We start from the raw sequence: 15,095 nt of genomic DNA on the forward strand, positions 1-15,095 counted from the left end.
TCTGTGGCACATCTTGTTTGTTTTTTTTTTTTTTTTTTTTTTTTTTTTTCATTTCACCTGTTGAAGTCAGACTGATATTGGCATACAACCCAAACACACTTGGGACTAGTTACTAATGGATTCCATCACACCACAGCTCAAAACCCACAGTTATGATGCACTGCCCCCCCCCCCCCGTGCTGTTATTATGGCTTCCGGCCCTAAAGCTTTGTCACTGAAGGACATAGGAACGCAGTTTCCTAAGAAAGAACATTTACATGGCCCTGATGATAATACTGATACCATGACATTCAAGTATTCTTAGAATTAGACACCACGACAATGACATTAAGGAAGAAAAACAGAGAACAGTACTTACGAGGGTCTTGAAGAAGCTCATGATGGAGTTACTACTCTCTGTGGTATCTACCTCCTGGGGGTCCTCCTTCTTGGTCCCCAGCACCTCTGGATCCCCAGGGACAGAATAACTCAGAGTGTCAACTTCTTGTCCTTTCTCCTCGCTGTCAATTATGTCCTGGGAACAAAATAGAGTTTTCACAGTTGCAGCTCCTTGGATGTGGACTCTCAGAGTCTCCCTTTTATTCCACACCCCTCTCTTCCTTATCCCCTAATTCCAGCCATAGCTCTTCTGCCCACGGCCAGGCAGGACAATCGGGAGTTTATGAGAGTCCTCTCTCTTCCCTTCCCCCTCTCGCTAACACATTCATTGCACTTGGTAGGAGGGATATTGTTTGGGGCCAGAAGGTAACAAACTGAGCAGTGCACATTACATCTCAAACAAAACCCCTTTTCTCTCGAGTCTGCAAGGAGGGTGTCAGAGAAGCCAAGGTTTTCCATCCTATGGTCTCTCTGTCCGATAATCTGTATGTTAGGCTAGAGATGGCCCTGTGGGATTTACCACAGTCCCCAGAGCCAAATCATATCAACAACAATAACAACAAGAAGTCATTTTCCAATAACTACTCTGCTTTGGGGTCTGGGAGTTTGCTGGCACCTGGGATGGGACTTGGGAACTGATTTCTTTCCTTGTCCCTTTTCACCATGACCCTGAGACAAGACACTGTCATCACTCCACTCCATGACAGTCACAACTCTTGTCCTGTTTACTTGTGTCCTAGCAGCCCCACTCACTCCACAGATATATGCTTCACATCTTACCAGCCTCCTGTGCCCTCTCCTGGCTTTGGAGTCAGGCCCAAACTCTGACCCGGCCTCCTCAGTGTCATTCTCGGTGTGGCTCTCTCTGATTCTTCTCTCTCTATTCTTTCTGGCCTGAGTTCTTTGAGTTTCTCAAACATATCACACTACAAATTATTTCCTATTCCGAGGCTCTAGAATCTTTTGCCCCTCTGGGTACCAGTAGTGTGTGTGTGCATGTGTGCGCGTGTGAGTGCAGATGCCCATGGAGGTCAGAAGAGGGTGTCAGATCATCTGGAGCTGGAGTTACAGGTGGTTGTGAACTTCCTGATGTGGACTGCTGGCAACCTAACTGGGGTCTGCTCCAAGAGCAGTATGAGCTGTTAAGGTCTTAGGCATCTCTCCAGCCCTCACCCTCCCAGTCTTAAGTGTTGCCTCTTCCAAGGGCCAGTCCCTAAAACTCCAGCTCAAGCTCTCCTCCCACATCTCTGCCCTTTCTACCTTTAATGACCCAATATCTTCCCTAACTTCCTCCATTTCAGCCTTTGTCCTTACAGGCCCACAGACCAGCATCTCCACAATGACAGAGGCTGTATTTTTTTTTTCCGCCCCATGCTGTTTCTTATGTATCAAGGGAAGTGTCTTAGTTAGGGTTTCTATTGCTGTGAAGAGACACCATGACCACAGCAACTCTAATAAAGGAAAACACTTGGTTGTGGAGCTTGGTTTACAGTTCAGAGGTTCAGTCCATTATCATCATGGTGGGACATGGTGGCATACAGGTAGATAGGGTGCTGGAGAGGTAGCTGAGAGTTCTACATCTTGTGCAGGCAACAGGGAGTGGTCCGAGACACTAGGTGGTATCTTGAACATATATGAGACCTTAAAGCCCACCTCAACAGTGACACACTTCCTCCAACAAGACCACACCTATTACTATAAGGCCACACCTCCTGATAGTGCCACTCTCTGTGGGCACCTGCATGCATGTAATATACATAAACTCACACAGCATCATATATACACATATAAATAAATAAATCTTTTTTGAAAACTTTATACAAGTGAGACGAGGATGTCTGTCTTAACTTGCTTTTCCTGCATAAGTAGAGGACAGAGCTGGCTCCCCATAACCAAGCAGCTAGACCCTGCCATTTGGTGTGCCTCTCATGATATTTATTCTGTTTTTCCAATGTACTTATTTATTGTCCAGTGTTCTTAGTTATGGGTAATTATAGTGTTTGTGGTTTTATATTTTATATATTATAAGCATCTCACAGTTTTGCTTTTGAGTGTGTGTGGATTGTGGTTATGGGTGTGAGTGTGTTTGTGCATGTGCCTTGGTGTGCATGTGGAGGTCAGAGGACAACGCTCAGGAGTTTGTCCTCACATTCCACCTTGCCTTTGAGGCAGAGCCTCTCTTGTTACTGTGGCTGCATACCCCAGGCTAGCTGGCCCAGGAATTCTGAGCACTTCTCTTGGCATCCCCTCTTACTTCTCATAGAATGTGAGGTTATAAAATTCAGCTTTTACATGGATCCTGAATTGAATTCGCACTGTGGATATTGCTCTGTATAAATAAAATGCTGATTGGCCAGTAGCCAGGCAGGAAGTATAGGCGGGACAAGCAGAGAAGAGAATTGTGGGAACAGGAAGGCTGAAAGGAGATGCTGCCAGCTGCTGCCATGACAAGCAACATGTGAAGATGCCGGTGAGCCACAAGCCACGTGGCAAGGTATAGATTAATAGAAATGGGTTAATTTAAGATAGAAGAACTAGATAACAAGAAGCCTGCTGTAGCCATACAGTTTGTAACCAATATAAGTCTCTGTGTGTTTACTTGGTTGGGTCTGAGCAGCTGCGGGACTCACGGCAGGTGAGAGAGATCTGTCCTGACCATGGGCCAGGCAGGACCAGGAAAACTCCAGCTACAAATTCAGGTCGTTAGGCTCCCGTGGAAAGCACTGCAAGCCTCTGAGCCATCTCCTCATCCCACACTTGTATTTTTAAGCCCTCACATGTTGCTCCATTTCCCTTGGCAAATTGCCAGAGTGAGATTTACAGTTCAAGAGTTAAGCAAATTTTATAAACTGATATTCCTGCCAGACAGTGGAGGTTACACTAGGCTCCCTGCAGTTCTGATGATGCAGGCAGCTCTGTGTATCTGCCTGGTATGTGGTAGAGCAGGCGCTGCCTGTAACGGCCCTGGATGGGCAGGGGAGGAGGGTGTGGACAAGGACTGACAGCTGGAATCATCATTCCCAGCAGCAGGATAGGATTAGTCTGACGCCACACTTTCCTGGTCTAGGCATCGTCTTGCTTCGTCACCATTCCTTACACACACACACACACACACACACACACACACACACACACACACACCGTGTATAGTCTTTTCCTTCATCCCAAGGACTGGCGGTCCTTGTCAATGCCCCAGCTGTTCTCCCCTCCCCCACTGCTGCCAGATCCCGGATGGAGGGACCAGAGGGATGGAAGGAGCCCTTTTGCTTCTACATGAGATTTCTCCAACTGCCCAGGGTGCGAGCTTCCAGGAGCCCACAGGAGACTCCGCATTTCTACCTATTTTGATCACTTCCTCTAATAGTGGAGGGGGAAATATGACAACCTTGCTCCTAGAGCAGATTTTGGCCCTCTTCTTTTGGTAGTTCCTGGAAACCTAGGACAAACTGATGTGGTCTGAATGTCTTAAACCAGAAAAGCATTTTAGTTAGAGGAATGGAGTGATTTCTGATTGTTATGAGCTATTATAACTCACACAAGATCACTAGTCATAACATATCATTATTCATTATGGAAATAATATGATGAGTTTTTTTAATTTTTAAAAAAGATTTATTTATGTGTATGAGTGTTCCATCTGCATGTATACATGTGTACTACATGCCTGATGTCCAGGGAGGTCAGAAGAGCATTTCAGATCCCCTGGGACTGGAGTTGTAAACAGCTGTGAGCTGTCATGTGGGAGATGGGAACTGAACCCTCATCCTCTGGAAAAACAAGTGCTCTTAAACACTGAGCTATTTCTCCAGCCCCTCAAGGTTAGTTTTAATTGCCAACTGGACATAATCTAGAGTCACATGGGAAGGAAGTGTCAAATGAGAATGGTCTAGATTAGCTTGGCCTGTGGTCACATCTGTGTGGATTATCTTGTTAGTGGAAGGCCTACCCATTGTGTGTGGCACCATTACCTAGGCATGGAATCCCTGATTGTATTAAAGGGGAGAGTGGAAGCTGGGCGCTAGTGTGCATGGGTGTTTAATTAACGCTAATTTACTTCCCTGCTGCCTTCCCTTAACCATGGCTATAATTAGACCAGATACTTTGAGTTCCTGCTGACTTCACCTCTCTACAGTGATGGGATGTAACCTGGCTTTGTGAGCAAAACAAACCCTTTCTCCTCTAAGTTGCTTTGGTCAGGGTGTTTTATCACACCTCCAGGAAACAAAACCAAGACAACGCACGTTGTCAAGCATTTTGGGTTTACAATATACAAACCACTGTATACAAACAAATGCATTGCTGTTTAATCTCTCTGATAATCTTCTGCAACAAATGTTACAATTTGCAGTTGTTCAGACAATGACACGGGGGATGAGGTCACTGGCCCAAAGTCACACAGATGTCAAGACTCAACCATCTTTGACATGACAGACGTTCACCACTATCAACTCAGCTCAACTGATGTTGAATGAGCAGTAAAATTCAACACCATGGAAACAAAACCCAGGCTGAGAAACCAATAGCTTCACAAAGCATATCCATAAACAAAAACTCAATTCTGAAACCCTCCAACTACCTCCTGTAGCTTAACTACTTTATCCTGTAGACAGTCTCCCAGTTATCAGGACTTTCACAAACCCAACACCTCAGTCTCGCTGAAACAGTCAAAACCATTTTACAGGAGAGAACACTGAGGCCCAAGAGGCCTCTTCATGATTGAGGCCATGCAGGGATCAAGTACTTTCAATAGCACTGTTTCGTGTCTCCTTGTGATGAAGGGTCCCAAATGCCCCTCATGCGTTCTGTTCTCAGTTCTCTTCTGTCCTTTTGTGTTTTAATATTTTCCCCTTAAGTTTCTCGATTACAGCCTTAGCAGTCTTTTTGAAATTCCTGGAACATGTCAGGCAGGTTCCTGTCCCGGGTTGTTTCACATGAGCCAGGGATATTCCATCTTACTTCCTTCAAGTCTTTGCCAACTGTTACATTTTCATGCAACTCTTCCCCTACCGCCCTGCTTTCAACTGCCACAACTCATCCAGTACACCCTGTTCTAATTACCTTATTTTTCTAGGGCATTTCACTCTAACACTGGGCCTTCCTCCTCCCACCAGGGACTTGAGATGTGATTTCTGGAGATCGTTTTGATTTTCATGAGGGTCCAACTGACATCTGGTAGGCAGACACTGGGAATACTTCCAAGCATACCCTGCGATACATAGGACAGAGAATTTTCCAGCCTAGGCATCAAGCAAGAGCAAGGAGAAGGAGAAATCCCTCGTTGTATTAAAAATATCACCCATTCACTTCTTTGTATCTCTTTTTCCCCCTAGAATGGGAGGCTTTGTTCTTTTTCTCCAGTGTCCATCACTTAAACCTGGACTTGTGCCCATCACAGATGCTCAAAAAGAATGGATGAATGAACAAATTTGATCCAAGTAAGACCGGCATCATTTGTTGTATTAAGGAGTGTGCTGGCTAGTTTCCAAAATCACAGCCTATACCTTAGACTTCACCAAAATTAAAGGAGCTCACCTTAGTATCTTCTCCTGTAACTGTGATAAAAACACTCTAACTAGAGCAACTTAAGGGAGACAGGGCTTCTTTTAGGGGACAGTTCCTGGTCATAGTCCACATGGCAGGGCAGTCAAGGCACCAGGAGTCTGGAGCATCTGCTTCCATTAAATACGAAGTCGGAAGAAGAAAGCAATGAATGCATACACACTGGGGCTCGCCTGGCTCACCTGCCTAGGGAATGGTGTCACCCACACTGGGCAGGTCTTCCCACCTCACCTAACAGTGATAGTAATTCTAATCAGGCTGCCCAGAGGCTTATCTCCCAAGGGGTTTTAACTTTTGTTACGTTAACAACACTGTCTTAGCTAGGGTTTCTATTGCTGTGCAGAGACACATGACCAAGTCAACTCTTTTTTTTTTTTTTTTCCGGTTTTTCAAGGCAGGGTTTCTCTGTGTAGTTTTGCGCCTTTCCTGGAACTCACTTGGTAGCCCAGGCTGGCCTTGAACTCACAGAGATCCGCCTGGCTCTGCCTCCCGAGTGCTGGGATTAAAGGCGTGCGCCACCACCGCCCGGCCCAAGTCAACTCTTACAAAAGAAAGCATTCACTGGGGCTTGCTTACCGTTTCTGAGGTCAGTCCATTATCATCATGGTGGGAAGCATGGCAGCATGCAGATAGACCTAGTGCTGGAGAAGTAGCTGAGAGTTCTATATCCTGATCCATAGGCAGCAGAAGGAGAGAGGCTGACTGGGCCTAGCCTGGGCTTTTGAAACCTTAAAGCCCACCTGTAGCAGGCTTTTTCTTTTGGGCCACCAACTGGCTCCCAAATCATGACACAGAGACTGATTATCAATTACAAATGCTCTGCCTTAGCTTAGGCCTGTCCCACTAGCTCTTATAACTCAAATTAACCTGTTTCTCTTCATCTACATTTTGCCTCGGGACCTTTCTTTCTTTCTCTCTCTTTCTCTTTCTTTCTTTCTTTCTTTCTTTCTCTCTCTCTCTCTCTCTCTCTCTCTCTCTCTCTCTCTTTCTTTCCTTCCTTCCTTCCCTTCCTTCTCTCTCTCTCTCTCTCTCTCTCTCTCTCTCTCTCTCTCTCTCTCTCTTTCTCTCTTTCTGTTGTCTGTCCTACTTTCACTGCTTCCTCTGTGTCTGTCTGTCTGGTGGCTGCCTGGATGGCCCCAGGCATCTCCCTCTTTTTCTCCCTGGTTCTCTCTCTCCTCTCTCTTCTCCAGACTAGATTCTTCCACATACTTATTCTCTCTGCCCCCAACCCTGCTTATCTTCTACTGCCTAGTTATTGGCCATTCGTTTTTTATTAGTGCAATCAGGTGCCTTAGGCAGGCAAGGTAAAACAAATGTAATACATCTGTACATAGTTAAACAAATGCAGCATAAACAATGTAACACATCTTTACATAGTTAAAGTAATATTCCATAGCACCCACCCCCAGTGACACACTTCCTCCAACAAGGCCACACCTATTCCAACAAGGTCATACTTCCTAATCTTTATAATCCTTTCAAACAGTTCCACTCCCTGGTGACCAAGATTTCAAATGCATGCATCTATGGGGAGCATTCTTATTCAAACTACCACAAACACTATCACAGTTTTGTCCTATGAAATACCTAGAATATGTAAGGAACTCAGCGTGGTTAAGAGCTCTGGCTGCTTTTCCAGAAGACCTGGATTTAGTTCCCAGCACCCACATGATGGGTCACAACCATCTTTAACTCCAGTTCCAGGCGATTTGATGCCCTCTTCTGGTCTGTAAGGCAAAACACTCATACAAGTAGAATAAAAATATAAGTCAAACAAACAGAGATGCTTCAGCAGGTAAAAGCACCTGATGCTAAAGCCCAAAGACTTAAGTTCAATCCCTGGGACCCACATGATAGGAGACAAATGACTCCCACAAGTTGTCCTCTGACCTCCACATACATGTGTGTAAGCACACACATACACATAAATGAATGTACTTTTAAAATATTATCTTATTTATTCTTTGATAATTTCATACATCCATACAATGTATTTTGAATTATCCATCCCCAGGCCCTCATTTACCCCAGACCCCCCAGTACAGCCCCCTTCCACCTTCACGCCCTCTCTTTTATTTTGTAATCCACTTAGTGCCAGCTGGGATGTTCACTGATCGCGTTGGCTTGATGTCCTGAGGGTCTGCTGCAGGTAACCACAGCTTCAGTGAGTTTATGAGGGTGACGGTCATGCCATGTCCAGAACACAGCATTCCACAGCTCTCCTCCCATCCCCAGCGCTTACATTCTCTCTGTTCCCCTTCTTCGGTGTTCTCTGTGACTTGGGGTGGTAGGGACATAAATGTCGCATTAGGGTTAAGACAGTTGCTGTCAGCACCTCCATCAGTTGTGAGTCTCTGCTTCTCTGACCAAGCTTGAGGGTGGTACCAGCGATACTCCTGATCTTTTCTTCTAGAGAAACAAATCCTATATTCACAGAACCCCATATATTAATGTCCATCATCTCTTTATTAATAACCACTCCAAACTGGGGGAACATTCAATGATTGAACAATTTTTAAAACTAGTTAAGCAAGCTGATAAATCTACAGCATGGAGCATTCCTCAGCAATGAAACAGGAAGGAAAAGGCGATGGTCTGGATCCATCCATGGCAAAGCCCGTTGAGGGAAAATGTTCGTCAAAAAATACTCAAAGCATATGACTCTGCTGATATAACAGCCTTGAGATGGGAAATCAACAGGAATGGAGGACACATTGATTAGCGATTGCTAGAAGTGAGGAATGGAGGGGACCTGAGGCACAGGCCAGCAATCCCAACCCAACAGAGGCTGAGGCAAGAGGTTTGCGATTTGAAGTCAGCCTGAGCTACATAATAGTTCCAGTCTAGCCTGTTGTCTTGGGAGTTGGAGGAGGAGGCGGGATGGATGTAGATCTGTGGAGATGGAAATATCCTCTGTGTCTACATCAATGCCAACACCTGACTGTGACACTACACTGTCAACTTGTAAGATGCCACTGTGGGTAGTACTAGGTTAGAGAATTTCTCTGTCTAATCCTTCCACTGCCTGGGAAATTGCTTCAAGAGTCAGAAGAGAAAGAAGCTTGTGGGATAGTGCGAGAGGCATGACTAAGAACCCCTGCTCCGATGAGTCCAGGAAAAGCAAATGAATTAGCATGTGGTGTTGACGAGTACTGGAAAATCAAATGAATTAGCATGTGGTATTAACATGTGAAATTAGACTACAGCCATATGATGGATATTCTTTAGCCGCAGATTTTACTGAGGAAAATGTAAAGAGGAGGACCAATGCCCACTCTCATTCTAGTAGTAACCAAACACACTGGTCCAGCTCGATGCCACACTAGTTCTCATGAGGACTGATGAAGGATGATCTATTTACAATTCCAATTTTGCAGATGAAGAAATTGCTGTATGAAAAGAGTAAATACTTGCCTGTGATCAAAGAGCAGAGTTGGGATTGAACCCTGTCCTATGTAATTCCAGAGTGAAAGGCTTGTAGGACCACACTGCCTTAAATCGGATCATTCATCTGGAGTGGGGATTCTAGGTTTGCTCAAATATCTTCTCAGCAATAGATTTGGTCCTAAGTCTACTGCCCCCTATCATTCTTCACTGCTGGATATGGTCTCATGTTTCCAAAAGCCATGCAAGCTATTTTCCCTAAAGATGTATGGACTCTAATCAAGACATGAATGACACTGCAAACCCATGAGGTGAAGAAGACATCTTGATGAGAAGTGTAGGGACAAACAACAGTCAACTGGGGTGGGGTGGCTGGCGGGAGTCGGGGTGAGGTGGCGGGGGTACCATTTGACTTGGTGTCATAGCCCCACCCCAGCTCAGGGGAATAATCCAAATGGGTAAAGACACTAGAAGAAAACATGAGGGAAATCGTGCAGTTCTAGACTTAAAGGTTTTTGTGTCTATGACATGAAACCTAGAAGTCATGAAGAGAACAAGTGGAAAGTAAAGAATCCAAATGTTTGTAAAAGCCTTCATCGGGCAGGCTGTGCTAACAGGTTCCCAGGCTTTGCCGATAGACTATAAACTAATTCAATCTGGATAGAGGGCAAGCATGGGAGATTTTTGGTAAATACCTGGCAATTTTTGTTAAGTTCTTACCAAATATTAAAAAAATTGCTCAGCAATTCCATTTCTAAGAGTTTGTTCTAAATCTAACAGCACACGGGTTAAATGACAGAGGAAAAAGGTCTTTGCTATCAGAAGGCTGACATGGCTAAGTATATCCTGGTATGTCTATCTACTTCTTCAGCATGAGGAAGCTCTTGATGTACAGAAAAATATTAATTGATTAAAAAGTATGGAACAGATAGTGGGTATACTATATTACCATTTCTGGAAGAGGGAAGAAATTAAGAATCCAGATTTTATTTCTGTCCAAAGAAATGATAGGAAGATACACTAAAATACAAATGCTATTTAATCAGTGACATGATAGACAAATGTATAGATTGTAATTTCTTGTTTTAAGCCAGGAGAGCGCATTACTGTGTTGGTTGGTTTTAACCGTCAACTAGGTTTTCAGGGACGAAGCAGGGATGTGATGCCCTGCCTTGCTTCCTCAGAGGAGTGCCTAGCTTCCTCCACAGCAGGGTCTTGGGAACAGGACCACCGAGGCTCAAAGCTTGGCTAGAGTTGACTTCATTGTAAACCTTCACCCCAGGAACCAGGGCTGAAAGCACAGAGCTCTGAAGGAAGGAGGAGGGAAGTGCAGGAGGGTCCTCGGCTCCTGTCCATGGTTTCCATCTCTTAGAAATTGGAGCCGGGTGCTGCCTGGGATCGAAGGAAAGCGAGGGATGGCGGCTTTCCTCTCCGGGGGGTGCCGCGACAGCACCGCGGGAGTCTCTCTCTTACTTTCCTTCTTCCTGGAGCAGAGGCACCTACATGGAGTCATCGGATTCAGGAGAAAGATGGTTGGTTCATTCTCAGAGCTACTAGATGCTAATTTGCCTAAAAAGGAAGTAAGTTAGCGACTGGGAAGAAGATACTAAAAGCATTTTGTGTGGCTTCATTACTGAATTGTGATTATTCCAAACACAATATATGCTTTTTTTTTTTTAAACCACAAAGTTCACAGTTACTGAGGAAAATAAAAAATGTATTATCAATGTAGGGAAAAGTTGCTTTTATTTCTCTCACGATTCCTACTCCGATTCACACTGACTAATAAAAATGCGTTCTCATGTTTTAATCCCACAGCGAGCCTGGGAAAGAATGTGATCCAAGCAACCTAGGAAATGTCCACCAGGAAAGGGCGCCAAATGCTGCCACTGTCGGACAGCGCTGGAGACAGGTTTCTTTGAAAAGCCAGCGTTGTTTCAGAGCGAGGAATTGCCACACAAGATCTGGATCGCTGAGTTTGGGAGCTGAAGAGAGAGAAAAATCATCTCTGGGCGCCAATGTGACCAGGGAGGGAGGAATCCAGATGTCCAATGTGACTTGGGATGTTCCAGCCCCATAGCGCCACTTACTGGACGAACCGAGGAAATATTGGATGTGTTGGTTTCGTTTTGTGTTTTTTCTTTGGGGATTCACTGCATGGTTCATTTTGTGAAACGAACAAACTAGGTTTGGCAACCCATGCCTGTAATCCCAGCACTCGAGAAGCTGATGCAGGAGGATTGCTTCGAGCTTGGGGCCAATTTAGGCTATATAACAAAACCCTGTCTCAATCCTCCTGCCCAAATTAAAAACAAACAACCTAAAAATAATAGAAAATATAGAGAAATGAACAAATTGGAAAACTATATTCATTGAGCCATTATGGACAAGAAATCGCTGTTAGTAATTTCAATATTTTTCATTCTCTTTTTTCTCCGTAGAAGAGTTGGTGCATGAGAAGGCTGGTAAAGAGTTAGGACGTAGTGGGTCTTCCCCAAATCGGAACTTTTCTCTTGCAAAGGACCCTAGAATTAAAAAAAAAAAAAAAAAATCCTTGTGCTGGGGATTGAGCACTCAGTTGGTAGAGTGTCTAGCATGCACAAAGCCCTGGGTCCCATCCCAGCACTGCAATAAATAAAAAGCAAATAAATAATCTTGTGGATAAAATGTTGCTAAATGTCTCAACAAATATTTAACTATAAAGTGGGTCATTTGAAAGGTGAGTGTGCTTGAAAAAATTTTTAAATTTGCCTTGTCACTATCCAGGATTGAAACAAGCCACATAGAGATCCATGGAGTTAACTGGGAAATGATTAGTCTTTGAATGGAAATAAAATAAACCCGAAAATATAAAAATCGAAGGGCTGGAGAGATGGCTCAGCAGTTAGGAGCACTTATGGCTCTTCGGGAGGGTGTAGCACCCACATAGTAGCTCACAAATGGCTCCTCAGTAACTCCAGCTCCAGGGGTTCTGACGCCCTCTTCTGGCCTCTGAGGACACTGCATGCATATGATACACGAACATGGAAGCAGGCAAAATACTCATTCACATAAAATAGAAAGATAAATATATGTTTCTACTGTCCTCTGCCATGTTCTATGAGAGAGAGCTAAGAATTCTTACTTACCCACTTCCTTCCTCTTTGGGGGAAGAAAGAAGCAATTCTGTCAATTTTATTTGCTTTTTCTAACTGAGCCGAGTAACTGAACCATTGTAGAGGCTCCACACGGAAAATGGCCGCCTGTCTTTGCTCCTCTGCAGACAACAGTGTGCGTAAGCTTGTCTGTGTCTCCCCAGAGAAGTCTCTCAAGGGCTCCAGACACTGGATTTACATCAGCCAAAGAAGCCATGGGCTCACTGGGGAATGCGATTCTTACATTAACCATGCTGGTTGTTTGTGACTGGGGTGGAGGGTAGAAAGAATATCAAAGAAGGCCATTGGTTCCCCCTTGCTTCCTGTAGGCAAGAGTCCCCTCCCTCCCTCCCTTCCTTCCTTCCTTCCTTCCTTCCTTCCTTCCTTCCTTCCTTCCTTCCTTCCTTCCCTCCTCTGGCTCCCTGTCTCTTCTCCTTGACCAGAAGGCTAGGAGTTTATCAGCTTGATTCCCATCAGCTCAGGCAGGTGAACACAGATTTTTAGCTCCACGGGATGTTCTTGCTTGTGTTTTTGTTTTGAGACAAAGTCTGCTGTAGCCCGGGCTGGACTCAAACTCACTATATAGCTGAGGATGACTATGAATTTCTGATCCTCCTGCCTTCCATCTTCCTGATGCTGGGGTTACAGGCTTGTGCCATATGCCTAGTTTGTGCCATGCTCGGACTGGAACCCGGGCTCTCAGGCACACTAGGTAAACACTTTACCAGCTGAGCTACATCCCCAGCTTCCGATTTTGGTTTTTGGCATCAGTAATTACTGTGGGGTTTCGCATAGGGACACAGGCGTGAGCTCACTCTTACCTAGGGCCTGAAATGGAATATGAGTTTGCTGCTGGCAAGTAGTGGACACCCATGCTGACAGGGGATTAGGCAATGAGGGATCACAGGAGGCATCTCTGTCACATGCATTTCTCTAGACTGATAACTGCATTCACAATTATTAGAGAGAAGTGCTTTTAGTGCTGCTGACATATGGCAGTAGATTTCTAAGTACTGCTTGGTGTTGTGCAAAGAAAGAAAACACACACACACACACACACACACACACACACACACACACTTTTCCTTGTCTTCTTGTCTTCTTAGATAATGCTTTCCAGATTGTCCTCCCATCCATTTTAACCGTCACTTTCCACTCTATTTCCTATCCCAGTGTATCCACAGTTTGACACTCTGGAACTGATTGTTCATTTGTTGTTTTGTTTTGTTTTTTGAGATAGATCTTGTGCAGTCAAGGCTGGTTTCCTGCTCACGATGTAGCAGAGGATAACCCTGAACATCTGATTCTCCTGCCTCTGCCTCTCAAGCGCTAGGATTACAGACATGTACCATGACATCCAGTTCATTTTCTTGTTTTTAGAGGTAGTCTTTTCACTTGGTGAGCATCTCTGAGTGCACTGCCGGGAGACAGGAGAGCAGGAAGTGAAAACAGCAAGCTGGCTCTTCAGCTACGTGGCCTGAGTGACCCAAGGCTTCAGTTTTGGCATCTCTTAAGAAAATCTGCAAGGGCTGTTGAGATGGCTCACCAAGTAAAGGAGCTTGCTGCCAAACCTGAAGACCAGGGATTGAACTCAGGGACCCACATGATGGAAAGAGAAAATCGATTGCCACAGTTTGTCTTCTGACCTACGTGCATGCACGTTCACAGAATAAATAAATAAATGTAATAAAAAGCTTAGTTGGGGCGGGGGCAAAGAAACTTGTTAGATGAGAAGCTAGGACTAAGAGCCAACCATCCTTCTCTTGTACAAGGTTCGTGTTCAAACAGTCAGTGCAGAACTTGAATGCATTTATAAGCAAAGAGAAACATTTTTAAATCTTAAGGAACCATCTCTGGCACCCATCACTCATCCATGCATCCACCCCCTACCACAAAGATAGCCCTGGAAGGACCATGAGGTAACAGAAACGCAGTGTTTTCTTTTATAACCAGTAAGGCCAGATTTCCATTATAGGGTCATTTTGTGCACGTGCGATGAAATCTATTAAATGTTTATCTTAGAACCTCGGTTCAGTTGGGGAGAGAGAGGGGGGAAAAGTCGCATCCCTGCCAACCAGTTGGTCTGTGTGAATCACAGCTCAGTCAGACTTTCAGGTCTATAATTTATCTTTTCTTTGGCCTCTGTGGTAAATGCTCCATTTGTCCATGAATTCTTGCCTTGTTTTAATTATGCTATGGTCTGAATGTAGTTTTATGAGGCGCACAAATAAGATTGTCATTCTGAAAACACAGATTTGTGTGTTTACCCACCCCTCTCCAGGATGAGATGGGGGCCAGTTATCTCTGTCCTAATTCACGGTGGCTCTATGGCTGGAATTCCAAAACCAGCATGCAGTGACGGTGCGGGGCGGAGGCACAGAACTGTGGGGGATGGGAGACGGGGAGGGAGAGCTGACATGGCAGAACCCAATGCATAATTTACCCTAAGAATTCTGAATCGATACATCCAGTGCTCACCTTTGCATTGTGGGGGTACTAGCTCCAAGAATGCTATTGATTGGGACGTTTTATTCATGTTATTTTCTGAGAGCTGTATTTTCTCACTATACTTAAAAAGCAATTGGTTTTCCCCTAAACACAGAAGTAGGCCCCAGGGGCCAGATGAGAAACCTGTACAAA

General features: G+C 44.7%; 1 protein-coding gene across 2 annotated transcripts in view; it reads right to left on the minus strand.

Annotated features, from left to right (window-relative positions):
• The window catches only part of Bcas1 (brain enriched myelin associated protein 1), a 76,289-nt gene that overhangs the window by 44,154 nt on the left and 17,040 nt on the right, over positions 1-15,095 (minus strand). For both annotated transcript variants that reach the window (XM_059261984.1, XM_059261983.1), the window contains exon 4: positions 359-514. In XM_059261984.1, coding sequence (XP_059117967.1) covers positions 359-514 — 156 coding nt within the window. The remainder of the gene's footprint in view (positions 1-358; positions 515-15,095) is intronic.

Source organism: Peromyscus eremicus, chromosome 4 (genome assembly GCF_949786415.1).
Source record: "Peromyscus eremicus chromosome 4, PerEre_H2_v1, whole genome shotgun sequence".
Taxonomy (NCBI): domain Eukaryota; kingdom Metazoa; phylum Chordata; class Mammalia; order Rodentia; family Cricetidae; genus Peromyscus; species Peromyscus eremicus.